This window comes from Sapajus apella, unplaced genomic scaffold, assembly GCF_009761245.1.
Source record: "Sapajus apella isolate SASKATOON/1434 unplaced genomic scaffold, GSC_monkey_1.0 scaffold6, whole genome shotgun sequence".
NCBI lineage: Eukaryota > Metazoa > Chordata > Mammalia > Primates > Cebidae > Sapajus > Sapajus apella.
Genome location: NW_022436946.1, coordinates 20,419,205 through 20,434,479, shown reverse-complemented (window position 1 = coordinate 20,434,479; position 15,275 = coordinate 20,419,205). Strand labels below are relative to the sequence as shown.

Here is a 15,275-nt window from a genome sequence, read left to right as displayed (position 1 = left end):
GCCCCCAAACAACTGGGTCTACAGGAACACACCACCACACCCAGCTAATTCTTGAGCTTTTTATAGAGACTGGGTTTCGCTATGTTGCCTGGGCTGATCTCAAACTCTCCAGCCTCAGCCTCCCGAAGTGCTGGGGTAACAGCTGTGAGCCACCCCCCCAACCTGTCAAACTTTCATCATGCCTTCCCTGATACCTCTCTTCATTCATCAGTCCCACAGTCTCTACCAGATCCCACAGCTTTCATTAATAAGTTAATCATCTAGACAAATATTTACTCCATCTTTTGTGTGCTGTCACTTGTGCTAAGGCTAGACACCTTAAAGCTTAACCTAAAGCTGCCTCCTTCATTCATCCTAAAGGATTTCTTTGTCTTTGGTGAACTCTAACCTAACTGGATGTGTAAACAGGCTGTAACCTACTCTTGTGTCAATCACCAAATTTTGGGCAATCAAAGGTGGCCAACTGTTCAAATCATATTCAAATAAGGCAAACACAAAGCTGTAACCAATCCAGCTGTCTCTGTACCACACTTCCATTTTCTGTAGATCACTTTCCTTTTCCTGTCCATAAATCTTCTTCGACCACACAGTAGCACTGGAGTCTCTGAATCTGCTGTGACAGGGGGCTGGGGGGCGGCCCGATTTGCAAATTATTCTTTGCTCAGTTAAACTCTATTAAATTAAATTTGTCTAAGATCTTTCTTCAACACCACAAAGAAGAAGTTACTTCATATCTCAAGGTTCCTACTGTGTAATTCAGCTGCAATTAGCTCCCTCACACTCTACACCATCCATCCCCAAATGAGTCTAGGGAAAAGTCAAATATTCCTGCAAGCATTAATAGATAGGGAAGAATATCCTGCTCCTACTTTTCTCTAAATAACAATTGGTAGTCATGTTGTCTGAGAAGCTGTCTTTGTCACCCCTAGTGGAGTCAGAGTGACTTCTAATGCTCCAAGGGCACCCTCTTCCCCTAATGCATGGATTATCAAGCTGAATTTTAATTAGCTTGGTTTTCTGCCCCATGAGTATAATTTCCAGAAAGGCAGGAAGCAAGTCTCTCTTGTTCCCTGCAAGCATAGAGCTTTGGTGCCTGGCATAGAATAGGTAATCACACATTTTTAATAATTTGAATTAAACCAGACTGATCCAATTGATTGTAAGCAATTATTCCTTTGCCTTAACATCAAAAAAGAAAACCTACTGTTTCTTTTGATTCTCTCTGTTGAGCAAATATGTCTCTGACGTCAGGAATCTGGTGTTGTTTGTTTCTTTTCCTCAAGGTCTGGGAGACCATCTCTACTCGTTTCTGAACTGCCGCTGCCTGGGTCCGGGTCAGTGTTGATAAAAACACCATGCTTTCCTGTGGGTCTCCAGCAGACTCTCCGAAGAGATTGGACAAACCGGCCTCTTTAAGCCACTCTTCTTCCAATTCTCCCTCTAAGACAGTAGAGAAAAGTGGTATTTAAATCACAATATATAAGAACCTTTACATTTTTTAAGCTGTTAAAAATTCTCACTAAAACTCTTCTATTGTGACCGAACCATAGTGCTAAGAATCATTATCTAAAACTTGGACAACTGCCACACACTCCAGCCACAACGATATCAAATTTTAGATCAATTTCATGTATACTCAATTAAAATTTTTAAATGACTTCACATGTAATTAACCTCTATAACTTCCCTGCAGATTAACCCAGAGGATGATGCTGTTCCCCTTCCAGAGATGAGCAAGGAATGAAAAGATAACTTACTTCCATCAAGTTAAAGAAAGAAGTCAATGCTGGGGCTGTACATGAAGCCCAGTTTTTTGGCTTAAATTCACTACTACCTCAGAGTCCAACACTAATTTATGGAAAGACTTGTTTTCCCTATTCACTGTAGCTGACAGGGAGTGCAGCAAAGCAGTTAACAGCATCAGAACATTGGGAACTAATCATTTTCAAATTAATTTTTCTAATCTTCCAAGTCAGCACATTGGATTATGTTATTTTACAATTTTTTAAAGCACAATATATTCAGCATAAAAAGCTTATATAGGAAGCTAATTAAATAACAATCAATTCAAAACACTGAAAGCAGGAAGTAAACGTTCACATGCCTGTAAATATTGTGTAAGATCTAACGAACGTTATTTAAAAGCAGAGATAATTAGAATGGATTATTTCCAGTCATCATGTTTATAGTGGAAAATAAAAGAGCAATGAATTGGGCACAAAAGACCTGAGTCTGTACCCCATTTCTGCACCTTGATAGCCAAGTCTCTTTGGACAAGTCACTTGGCCTCAAGTTCACTCTGTTTTCTAATCTGTATATTAAAGCACACCTCTTCCAGCTATGCCATAACTACAGGTGAGAATGTTACATGGGAGGAGCTTTGAGAAGCCCTAAGATAGACTATATCACATGGTATAGACCCTAGTCCTGCCTATCTGTCTTTCTATACTATATAAACTTCTTGAGGGCAGAAATCAAGTATTAATAACTTTGGATTCAAGAGACATAAGCCAGTGCAAGGCATTCTGCACATCAGACAACTAAAACAGTTTACTAGCATAAAAAGTAAGTCACCAAGGCTGGGCATGGTAGCTCAGGCCTGTAATCCCAGCACTTTGGGAGGCCAAGGTGGGTGGATCATTTGAGGTCAGGAGTTCAAGACCAGCTTGACCAACATGGTGAAACCCCATTTCTACTAAAAATACAAAAATTAGCTGGGTGTGGTGCCGCAGGCCTATAATCACAGCTACTAGGGAGGCTAAAGCAAGAGAATCGCTTTAGCCCAGGAGGTGGAGGTTGCAGTGAACTGAGATTGTACCACTGCATTCCAGCCTGGGTAATAGAGCAAGACTCTATCTCAAAAAAAAAAAAAAAAAAAAAGTAAGTCAGCCATTATTATTTATGCTGTTAAGGTAGAACTCAGTATTGGTGTATAAAACCAAACTGCAGAAAAAAAGCTGATATTGTTACACAACAAGGAAAATGAACAAGATTACTATGTAGAGTCACTTTTTCCATTAAAAAGTAGAGGTAAAACTTAAACAACTTAAAGTCTAAGAAAAGGTGTGGGCATGTAAAAAACATTCCCAGTCTTCTTGATGATCACATAGTGCATAAAAATCAATGAAACTAATTTAACGTCGGAGAATTATCAAACAGATAATGACATACTTCTATGTATCAGGCTTAAAAGCTGCTTTCTCAAACACATTTTCTCCTTATTCAGCAGACTAGTGTGATACTTCCATCTTGAAACACGAAGAAAGAAAGGGTGAGAAAAAAGAAAAAAGAAACCACTCACAAGGATTAGTTTATGTAAATTTTCTTTCTAGAAAGTCCTGGCTAAGAACAAGATATGTATCCTCAAATGTATGAACTATTAATTGCTACAAATAAGCTTAACTTCACCAGTAACATATTTGGGAAACAATGAGAGAAAAATAAACGAGAAACTAAAGAATGAGTTAACTGTAGTGTTCTTTTAGATCTAAGAAATCAAATTAAGGAAAATCTCCAAGTTCTTTTTAAATTAGTGTTGGTAGATTTTTCAAGCAATGTTGTAGCCAAGGAGAAAAATCTTATTTATATAGATTTTGCTACTTAATTGGATCCTAAGTCATTTAGTTAAGAAGTCATTGTGTTGAGAATGAAATATCTATTAGTGGATCACAAGGCACTGACTGGGGCCCTCACGTTTTGGCATTTACATAACAACTTATACAAACGTACTTACAAATTTATAGATGGCACGGGGCATGGAAAGAAAGCTAATACCACAGACGAGAAATGGACATGAAAAACATGGTAACTGCTTGACTTTCAGAAATTAAAAGAAACAGTACAAAAAAATGTTTAAGTTTTACATGTTTCTCCCAGAATATCAAGTATCATAGCAGAGAATGGGAAATATGGCGGGAAAGTGACTCTACAGAAATTATGTACCAAATATGAGAAAGAAGTAAATATGGAAGCTTAAAATGCTAATGCCACCATCTACTGTTCAAGTCTATATTTTTAGGCTAGTTGGCTAAACCCGGGCCATTGCATCCAATCTGGTGAACTATACTTTGAATGACAAAATAGCCGGGCCCACAACAGGTCTTTGAAAACCACCCACAAGGATTGATTGATGTGAATTTTCTTTCCATAAAGGTCCTGGCTAGGAACAAAATAAGTGTCCTCAAATATAGGAAAGGCTATCATGTAAAAATAGAAGAGCCTTGTTCTGTTCTCCCAAAGGCATAACTACAGCAAGAGAGTCAAAGTTAGAGGACTGTAGATTGTAAATCAGTAAAACAAAGACCAAAAAAACTCAAGCTGACTGACCACTGGAAAAACAGTATCACTGCCAAGTAGTGCTCTTTCTATAGCCACCTGCACTCACTAGAGACCAAATGACAATGTGGTTACCACATTACAGAAGAAATTTAAAGGGAGGTTAGATGGTTTCAAAGATGAAGTCTAACTCTAAAAAGCTATGATACAGTGAGCTTAGCCATCAACATTAAAGCCACGTCTATGACTAAGCTTACTCATGCCCGTTGTATCTGGCAGCTGCATCCATAAATCTGCCTCAAACAAGTAATTTTCAAGTTGAAAGGCAGAATCTGTTTTCGGTGGTCCTATCTTTAATTGTTCTTATTCTCTTCCTTTCTATGCATTCATTTCCTATGAATCCATATACAAACGACAAAAGCTTTATTTGTTAGTTATTACCATCAGGCTCTTTGACGACAACCACCTCTTGAGCTTCTTGTCTGTTTTCACTAGATCTCTTGATGTTTTCTAGTTCTATCCAATAGTCTTCCATAGACAGTTCATCCAAAGAATCCTGGGAACTTGATCGATCAAATGGAGGCTTCTCTATAACTTTGGTGGTGGTACTTTCCTGGTTCATAGTGTATTGACCATATCTGCCACTGCAAATTCAAAAGAACACATGGTTCATTTTAGTACAAAAGGAAGTAATATAATTTCTAAAGTAACACAGCAATAACCTGGAGAATTTGTTAACTCCTTAAGTTTTCCTTAATAAAACCAAAGGGATATATATTTTGAAACTCTTTATTCTGGAGTGCTACTGATTATAATATGCTTGTAAAATAACCAGTTTCATACTCCACAGAAAAGTGTGGTGAAGTACAAAGAGAAACACGGTACATTTTTTTTCCATTTACATTAAATGAAGACTTACTTTTCAAATATATATTTTTAGAGACAAGGCTTTACTCTGCTGCCAAGGTTGGATTGCACCAGTGTGACCATAGCTCACTCTAATCCCAAACTGCTGGGCTCAAGTGATCCTCCCACCTCAGTCTCCTGAGTAGCTACTACTACAGGTGCATACTATCTTGCCCAGTTAACTTTTTTTTTTCCCAGAAATATAGTCTTGCTGTGTTGCCCAGGTTGGTCTGAAACTCCTGGCCTCAAGTGATCCTCCCACCTCAACTTCCCAAAGCACTGAGATTAAAGGCATGAGCCAACACACCCAGCCCTAAGACTCGCTTAAAGCTGAAACTTGGTTTTTACAAAACAACATGTTAAATCTTGATTACAGACTATTAATTGGGAATGAACTTTATATAATTTTTGTGTTTATCATTTATATTCATACATGATAAACACAAACTTAGTCAACTTTTATACAGCAAATATATTCAACCAATGAAGTAGTATTTGAATTTCCATTATATTTTTGAAATCAAAATAGAAATAGGATGATTTGAGTTTGCTGTTATACTGTACTGTAGAAAGCAATTTCTAATCTTTTTTTATAAGTGGACCCATGATTTATCTGTATTAAAAATTCCATAATGTGGTAAAAACTCATTTATTAGCAATTCTGAATAGCTTAAAATTACCTCAAACATTTCTACTATTTATGAAGAATAAATTGAATAAATGAGAGTATTTGTGTAACTTCATGTAAACTGTATTTTTTGTTATAATTCACCTCACCTACTTCTAAAATTGAATTAAAGGAACTCATAATAAAAACCTTTTAAAAAACCAGTATTAAATTTTTGTTTTATTATTATTTATAGAGAAAACCACAATTGATTAATTAAAAGAAGAATTTTTTCAGCTTTGATGCCTTTCCTTCATATACAATTGATACTGTTTGGCTATGTCCCCACCAAATCTCATCCTGAACTGTAGTACACATAAGCCCATGTGTCCTGGGAGGGACCCACTGGGAGGTAATTGAATCATGGCACATTTACCTTCCTGCTATTCTCATATTGTGAGTTGTCACGGCATCTGCTGGTTTCATAAAGGGCTTTTCCCCTTTATGCTCATTATTTCTCCTTGTTGCCAACATGTGAAGAAGGACGTATTTGCTTCCCTTTCCGTCACGATTATAAGTTTCCTGAGGCTTCCCCAGCCATGCTGAACTGTGAGTCAATTAAACCTCTTTGCTTTATAAATTACCCAGTCTTGGGTATGTCTTTATTAGCAGCGTGAGAATGGACTAATACAACAATAATTTTTTTTTTTAAAGAATGCAATTTGAGTGAGAACAATAGTTGAACAACTGTTTTGCTATTCTAATTTTCAGATTGCTTCTCCCAAGAAGGACTTCCAATTTTTTCCAATTCTTTGTTTGCCAGATTGGTTGTACTTACCGTACATACTGAAAATAATTTTAAAATTACAACAAAACTATTTAATAGCGTGTGACCATTCACATTTAAACTAGCCTTTCCCAAAATTGTTTAAAATAGTAGGATTTTAGGTGCAATGGCTCACGGCTCTAATCCCAGCACTTTAGGAGGCCAAGGCTGGTGGATCATGAAGTAAGGAGTTCAAGACCAGCCTGACCAGCATAGTGAAACCCCGTCTTTACTAAAAATACAAAAAATTAGCCAGGCGTGGTGGCGGGCGCCTGTAATCCCAGCTACTTTGGATGCTAAGGCAGGAGAATCACTCGAACCCAGGAGGTGGAGGTTGCAGTGAGCCGAGATCATGCCACTGCACTCCAGCCTGGGCGAAAGAGCAAGACTCTGTCTCAAAAATAATAATAGTAGGATTTTAACAGTACATAAGGGAGAGGGTCATAAACTCTAGGCAAATCTGTCTAGCAGCTTAATTCCAACTGGTTTGTTAGGAAAAGTCAAGGAACTTAATTGCCTGCCTATTGCTGCAAATAAATGCTGTGTAACTGAGCACTTAGCTTTAATATGCTAATAAGCCAGTTTTATTCCTTTAAGGATGATTCTTCCTGCCTTGATTACAAACTTTATTAATGCTGGTTGCATGCATGAATAAACAATCACTATAATCTCTCCCCAGTAGCAACCTTGGGGTGGTGATGGGTGGGAATTAGGACAGGGGCCAACAAGCATAAAGTCTAGACATGTTTGTGAATCTCTTTCCTTAGATCTCCATTGTTCATTGTTTGCCTCCTTCATCCCTTAATTCAAGGGGTACTTCCTCCCTCCGTGGCCTGAGTCATCCTGTTTACATCTCTGTATTCCACCTGGGTCCCCATATCCGGCTCCAATGGTCACTAAATAGCCAGTGTTTTTCTTGTAGAGTTTTCATTCCTGATTATTTAATTAACATGTAAATGAGAAAGTCATCCCTCTCTTAAAAAATATGTATTTTTAAATTTCTGGTTCAGCAACTCAACTTATTTATATGGTTCATATTCTTTAATTCTGCCTTACCACAATAGCTAAAGTTAATTTACAGATGCCTGCCTGATTCATTTTTTCATATTGCATATAAAATATTACAGACACCTTATGGTTTTGTTTTCTCTCTCACAGTGTAAAATGGACCACCTTACCTCTGTCTCCTTTAACTCTTACCCCCGTGAGACCACAATAAGTACTGTAAACTTTGTGACGTATAATGACTAATGCCAAGTAATTTGGTTTATCTGCTCACGGGAAAAAGGTACAGTTGAACTAGAAGTACATTAAGCCTTTCAGTCCTGAAGGAATGTGTTTATTCTGGCAAGAATTTTCCAGTAAATTTCCATTAAGATAGCATGTGCAGAAAAATGCAAGGTCATTGAGTAACACCATTGTTACATAAATACACCATCTATATCAAGCCTTGCTTTCTAAACACGCATAAAGCAAAAATCGAATAGCTTAGTGCTGATGAATTGACTCAATATTTTGACTTTAATAAGATTCGGAAGCTGAATAGGTTTGTGACAACCTAAAAATACTGAGTCATGGAAAGGAGGAATTTTCTTTTTCTTCCGTATTTTTTTCTTTTTTTTTTTTTGATCACTGGTAAATACTGCAAGAACACATTATCATTTTTAAATATGAGGGGATGAGGAGTGGCCAAGAGGCAGTCATTCAGTAATAGACTACCCTCCTTGGTCAACCTGCCATGTATTTTTTAATTTGTCTAAAAATGTAAGTGAACATTCTTTTAGGATACATCAATGAACATGTTGTTTGACTTTTTTTCTTCATAGAATATTTTCTACTTTTGTACTTCAGACAGCCAATGGCTAAAAGTCTGGACCACCTTAAAACTGTTCTGCTAAGAGGCCAGTTCACTGGTTTCCTTTTTTCTGTTTTTAGTAGTATGTTATATGATACCATCTTCATTCTGCAAATTGGGTTCAAAAACATAAAGCAACATCTGCTAGATGTAATGAAGTAGAGAGCTAGAGAGCAGAAATATTTTATATTTCCAAAAGACCCAGGCTGACACATGGTGTTGACATCAAAGGAACATGCGGCTTATACCACAGGCAACTACCAGTGACCCCTACCTGACTTTCTGGCAAGCAATTATTCCAAGTTCCTTCCTCCTCACTCTCCCTCCAGAATGCTGTGTGCTAATCATGCCATGGATATGCTTCAGAAGCTCCCACATTTCTCACCTTTTACCACTATAATGACAGAACTAGACACTATGCTCTAAAGGAAGTTGCTGGCGTTGCTCTATTAAGAATCACTTCCTAGCTTGCTGTACAAGTCATGCTGTGTCCAATACACTAGAGTATCATCATTTTTCCTTTTTTTTCCACAGACACTCACATCACAAGCAAATATTCACTTTACAGACCCTGAAGGGCCTTCCCAGAATCTTCTTTTCCATCCTGCCAGCATCTCATCCATGCTCTGCTTATAAAAATTAGGGCTTTGTTTTGTTGTATTTTCTCCAGTTACATGTTACTCCATTTTCTGGTGATGCATTTTCCACCTGGTCAGTGAATTTCAAAGGCATTGATATCACTCAGGGTATGAGTAATAATGCCTCTTATTTATTTTCTCATAGCAAATATTAAACTGGTCTGACATTTTTTCTTCACAAAGAGGTGGGGGTTATCATTGATTATACTGAGGTAAGCTGGAAGCTTGATGATTCATTCTGCTATCCATGCAGTCAGCTCAGTCAGCAAAATGAAATGGAAACAGATGGAACTGGGAGTCTAAGTGCCAAATGATTCCAGCTCTACTTAACTGCAATCTTTGGTAAATCACTTACTTTCTTTACTCCTCACTTTTCCTATCTAAAAAATGGGAAGAATAACAATAGCCGTGCTTGTTTTGTTTGTTGTGAAAATTCTTACTGAAGTGCCTCATAGGTAATCATGAAAAAGGTCCTAGGTACACTTGCACTGTACTAACTGCATATAAACACCCCTCCACTGTTTAATAAGGTCCAGAGGAATCATATATCCTCTAGGGTATTCTCAAGGTTTTTGAACTCAGGACTCCTTTACGCACTTAAAATTATTCTAAGACCCTCAAAGAGTTTTTGCTTATGTAGGCAATATCTATTGGTATTTATAGTGTTAAATGCCGAAACAAAAAAAATTTAAATACTATTCATTTAAGAACAAACATCTTCACATATATAACATTTAAAAAGCCATTGTTTCAAATAAAATAGTGAGATGAGTAGCACTGTTTTATATTTTTGAAACTGCCTTTAATGTCAAGCTTAATAGAAGACATATGGATTCTTACATCTGCTTCTGCATTCAATCTTTCACAATATTACAGTTCATGTCATCTCTGGGAAACTCCACTGTATTCTCATGAGAGAATGAGAGTGAAAGAGGCAAACAACATCTTAGTGTCATTATGAAAACAGTTTTAATCTCCTAGACCCGGGAAAGGGTCTGGAGAGCCTCAGGTGTTCCCAGACCACACTTTGAAAACCACTGCTTTAAGAATTCTCAAAAATAACACCTAATGGATCTGAAAATGCACATTTCAGCTCTGTGGGCAACACTCCAAAAAGCCCTCTGAAAGAAACAGACATGCTTTCCTAGTGACTCAACCTATTTCTTTATTTTTGTTTAGTTCTGTATCCTTTCACAAAAACTGGGACTTTTTCCAATCTATCCATATTTAATTTATACTATAATGGCAAAGAATAAAAACGTCATTAAAAAAACCCTCCCTTTCCAATACTGTTAATCATTTACTGGTGTCCATTATGAGTAAAGGGCAGAAGTTCTCTCTGGGCTTCCCCCTGTGGCTAGAATATTTGAAAATGTGTATTTCCCTTAATATGCCTTTGTCATCCCCACGGTGGCTCACGCCTGTAATCCCAGCACTTTGGGAGGCCAAGGCGGGCGGATCACCTGAGGTCAGGAGTTCGAGACCAGCCTGGCCAATGTGGCAAAATCCCATCTCTACCAAAAATAAAAAATTATCCAGGTGTGGTGGCGTGCGCCTGTAGACTTCTGCCTCGGGAGGGTGAGGCAGGAGAATCGCTTGAACCCTGAAGGCGAAGGTTACAGTGAGCTGAGATCACACCACTGCATTCCAGCCTGGGTGACAGAGTGAGCCACCATCTCAAAAGCAACAACAACAACAAACCCTCAAGGCAGATTTATTTATTTCTTCTGAGCTCATATATTTAACTATCTGGTCCAATTTCCGTGTTCCGTACCCTATTAAAAGTCCTACTGTGAAACTTTATATCCTGTCTGTCTGCTGATTCTGACCCTTCTAGAAGCATTTTTGTGGCCAAAGTCAGCTTTCTTGAAGTCCTCTGATCCTAGTCCCTGTTTTCTTTTGTTTTCTTACAAGATCCTTTTTTTCTAAAAAGGATACACTTTATTTCACTTTTATTTTCATGCAGCGCAAGTAGTGACTGCGTTGGGATACACAGTAAAAGACAGAAGAATAAAGTTTATTTTTGTTTTGGCTTTGTTCTGTTTTAATGTCTAAAAAAAAAAAAAAAGGCTGATGGTTCTTACCAAGATCGTGACTTATCATCAACCATAATGACTAAGAATATTTAGAAAAAGCCATATGTACTGAAGTTTAAACATTAGAATGCTATTACACCTCAAAGATTTAAACCTATCCCATCAATTTTTAGATGAGGTAATGAGGCCTCAAGGTTAAATCTCCCTCAATTTTACCCAGCAAAGGGGTGATAGAATGGATTAATGTCCTCATTCCTTCTTCAGTGGTCACTTTAATATGTCAAACAGACTAAAAGGGTAGGATTTACTTCTCTTTCCTCAGACACATCAATCTTTCTGAGTTTGTATTGCATACAGACAAGGCAAAAGTAATTTGGTTGACATAGCCTATAATTTGCACCTCCAAATGACCATTACACTTATCAAGAAAAAAATACATTTTAAAATCAAACCATATCTCTTTAAAAGGCATGGGAAACCTTTTCTAATGCACTTTCTGGTTTTTGGGTTTTTTTCCATTTTTTTATCTTTGAGATGGGGTCTTACTGTGTCACGTAGGCCAAAGTGCAGTGCTCAAGCTTCTGGGCTCAAGTGATCCTCCTAACTGAGCCCCTCTGAATAGGTGAGACTACATGCACAGACCACTTCACCTGGCTAATTTTTTGTAGAGACAGAGTCTCGTTACATTGCCCAGGCACAGAATCTCGTTACATTGCCGAGGCTGGTCTGGAACTCCTGGCCTCAGGCAATCCCCCTGCTTCAGCCTCCCAAAGTTCTGGGATTACAGGTATAAGCCACTGTGTCTGTCAATGCACTTTCTAAAATATGGTTTGTGGCCAGGCGCAGTGGCTCACACCTGTAATCCCACCACTTTGGGAGGCTGAGGTGGGAAGAGTGGTTGAGCCCAGAAGTTCAAGACCAGCCTGGGCAACAAAATAAGACCCCCATCTCTATTTTTTTTTAAAAAAAGGTTTGTGTTATGCTGGGCATAACTTCAAATATAATCCATTTTTTAAAAAACTTCATTTTGTAAATTTTAAAATTTTTAAATTTAATACTGTTTCTTTATCTACAGAATCTCTATGCTGAGAAAAAACCGTGTTTCTCATGCGTAGACTTCTCTTTCATTTCAGTAGTGATCTTAAAGAAGTACTGTAATCACTACCATGGTGAGATGGTAAATATTAATATTGTGTATTAACTGCCCTGTCCATCAGAATACGCTGAATTTGAATGCTACGAAGAGCTGCAGCCTATGAATGACCCACGTCGTTTTTTTCCCCTTCAAAGAGAATGCCTACTGTTGTTTAGCTGAAAGCAGTAATTATTAGAAGTGGCTATGACATCTAGGAAGAAAGAACACTGATAATGCTTAAAGGCAGTAAGAAGTTAATTAGAAAGCAATACCACATCACCCACCCCCCCCCCACATACACCCATGCAACCATCTGAACCCAAAGAAAGGAGCCTAATCTCTAATTTTTTTTTTTTTTTTTCTTTGAGACAGAGTCTCACTCTGTTGCCCAGGCTAGAATGCAGTGGTGTGATCTTGGCTCACTGCAACCTCTGCCTCCTGGGTTCGAGCAATTCTCCTGCCTCAGCCTCCCGAGTAGCCGGGATTAAAGGTACACACCAACAAGCCCGGTTAATTTGTGCATTGTTATAGAGATGGGATTTCACCCTGTTGGCCAGGATGGTCTTGATCTCTTGACCTTGTGATCTGCCACCTCGGCCTCCCAAAGTGCTGGGATTACAGGCATGAGCCACCTCGCCTGGCCGAGTCTGATCTCTTCTACCTGACTCAATTGCTATAGTCTTCAGGATGTACTGAATTTCACATAAACTTACTTGTATTCCTCTTTGCATACATTGCCCTTTTCATTTTAGGAAAAAAAAAATAAAATTTACTTATTTCTTTCAGCTTTGTCTTTAAAAATAAAAGTCAAGGCCAGGCATGGTGGCTCACGCTTATAATCTCAGCACTTTGGGAACCAGAGTCAGGCAGATCACGAGGTCAGAAGATCAAGAACATCCTGGCCAACATGGTGAAACACCACCTCCACTAAAAATACAAAAATTAGCTGGGCATGGTGGTGCATGTCTCTGGTCCCAGACACTTGAGTGGCTGAGGCAGGAGAATCGCTTGAACGCAGGAGGCAGAGGTTGCAATGAGCCGAGATCGCACCACTGCACTCCAGCCTTGAGACATAGTGAGTCTCAAAAAAAAAAAAAAAAAATAGTAGCTTAACATCTTCTAGCTCTTTATAGTTTTTCAGTCTCCACCCACTTTCTGTTTTATGTTCTGCTACTCACTTTTGACAGTGGGTAGAAAAAAACAAAACAAACTCAGGAGAACAATAAGCAAATGACCTAATTATCCTCTGTTTATACCGCATTACCTAAGCAACACTGAGAAGAGAAGCCTATTAATGACACCATTAAGAGCTAGCTTTGAAAACTTGGCTTTATCACTTTTAGAGAAATACATGATACAACCAACTCACAGGCTCTGGGTTTTTCGTTTGTTTTGTTATTTATCATTGCTGCTTTCACTATACTTCTTGACATCACTAAAAGAATAGGGACATAGCAGCCACTGCCAGGTCTGGTAGAAAGAAGGGAGGGAAGGCATAGAAAGAAAAAACATATGGGAAAGGCAGGAGGCAGCCAAGGCAGGTTTCAAAATTCACTTCCTATTTAGATACAGACACAGGGAACACACAAGGGAAGATGGTAGGCTGCTATCACTGGCCAGAGATAGGTTTCTTGTTTTAGAGCTCTGGTTCTGGGTAAAAGTGAGATCCTCTTTGTTCCTGAGCTTGCCAAATCTCTCAGGAAGCAGTTTTTCCACCTCAATTGGAGGTACAACTCGGCAAGTAGCCAAATGGGAACCTGGGATCTGAAGGTCAAAATCATCTTCCAAGATTAGGATGAAGGTATCTGGAGTGGGACTCTGACATAAAAAATCTCAGAATCTTGGAACAGCGGTTCAAAGCATATCCACTCCATTCAATCATCTGTCACCATGACTTGCATCCACCTGACACCCTGGACATGCCGTTCTTTCTCCAGGATCCTTTATCTTTTTATTCTTCTGGCCAGCTGTAGAGCCACCTGGAAATTAAACACCGGTAGCTACTTTGCATTCAGAACATAGGTTCTCCACTTTGATCTGTTTTCCAGCTGTCATCCCTCAATTTCATATCTCAGTACCTTTCTCTGTGGGGGTTGGAATAACCTCGTTTCTGCAGCCTCCCTACAGTCTTGACCACATTTTGTACATTGATGCTCTGCTCATACGTGTGTCCCCTCCATTAAATTATGTGTTCCCGGGGGCAAGAATCCATGTCTCTCTTTTTTTTTTTCCTTTTAGTATCCCTGGGTTCAAGCAAATTGCCATAGCAGATGTTGGTGAACTGTTCAATTATTAAAGTACTGCTGCCTCTGAAATAGCTTAATTTCTAAGACATTTCTTATTTAATTGCACAAAACTACAAAGAAATAAGAGACAGAGAGAGAGAGAGAGAGAGATGAAAGTAGGTAGTAAAGAAATCAGTCTTCAGGAAACTCTAAAATTAATAAAGCAAATGTTCTATGTCTCTGTGATGCTACTTTTGGAGGCTTAGTCTAAAAGTAGGTTTCCTAAAGGAAATAGAAACATACAAAAGCAAGGGCTGGTTGCATATGAGACTGTAAGTAATACTTATAAACAAGTTTCAGCTTAGATGTTTTTAAGCACACATTCCATAGTTCCATTATTCATCTTAATCTTTAAAACAAATAATTATAGGCCAGGTGTGGTGGCTCACACCTGTAATCACAGCACTTTGGGAGGCTGAGGCAGACAGATCACGCGGTCAGGAGTTTCAGACCAGCCTGGCCAATATGCTGAAACCCCATCTCTACTAGAAATACAACAACAACAACAACAAAATAGCTGAGCGTGGTGGCGCACGCCTAGTAGTCCCAGCTACGCAGGAAGCTGAGACAGAAGAATCACTTGAACCAAGAAGGCAGAGGTTGTAGTGAGCGAAGATTGTACCACTGCACTCTAACCTGGGCGACAGAGTGAGACTTCATCTCAAAAAAAAAAAAAAAAAAAAAAAAAAAACTGGAAAACAAATAAATATTT

General features: G+C 38.5%; 1 protein-coding gene across 4 annotated transcripts in view; it reads right to left on the bottom strand.

The window, feature by feature from the left end:
- ARHGAP18 (Rho GTPase activating protein 18) overlaps positions 1–15,275 on the bottom strand; it is a 193,357-nt gene that overhangs the window by 61,502 nt on the left and 116,580 nt on the right. For 3 of the 4 annotated variants that reach the window (XR_004267801.1, XM_032274817.1, XM_032274816.1), the window contains exons 2-3: positions 4,717–4,919; positions 1,205–1,440 (exon numbers count right to left, since the gene is read on the bottom strand). Coding sequence is in view for 3 of the 4 variants with exons in the window: in XM_032274817.1 (XP_032130708.1) it covers positions 1,205–1,440; positions 4,717–4,919 (439 nt within the window). In the remaining variant the exon portion in view is untranslated. Of the gene's footprint in view, positions 1–1,204; positions 1,441–3,171; positions 4,656–4,716; positions 4,920–15,275 lie in introns of those variants that run through there. The other variant, XM_032274818.1, reaches the window with a different exon arrangement.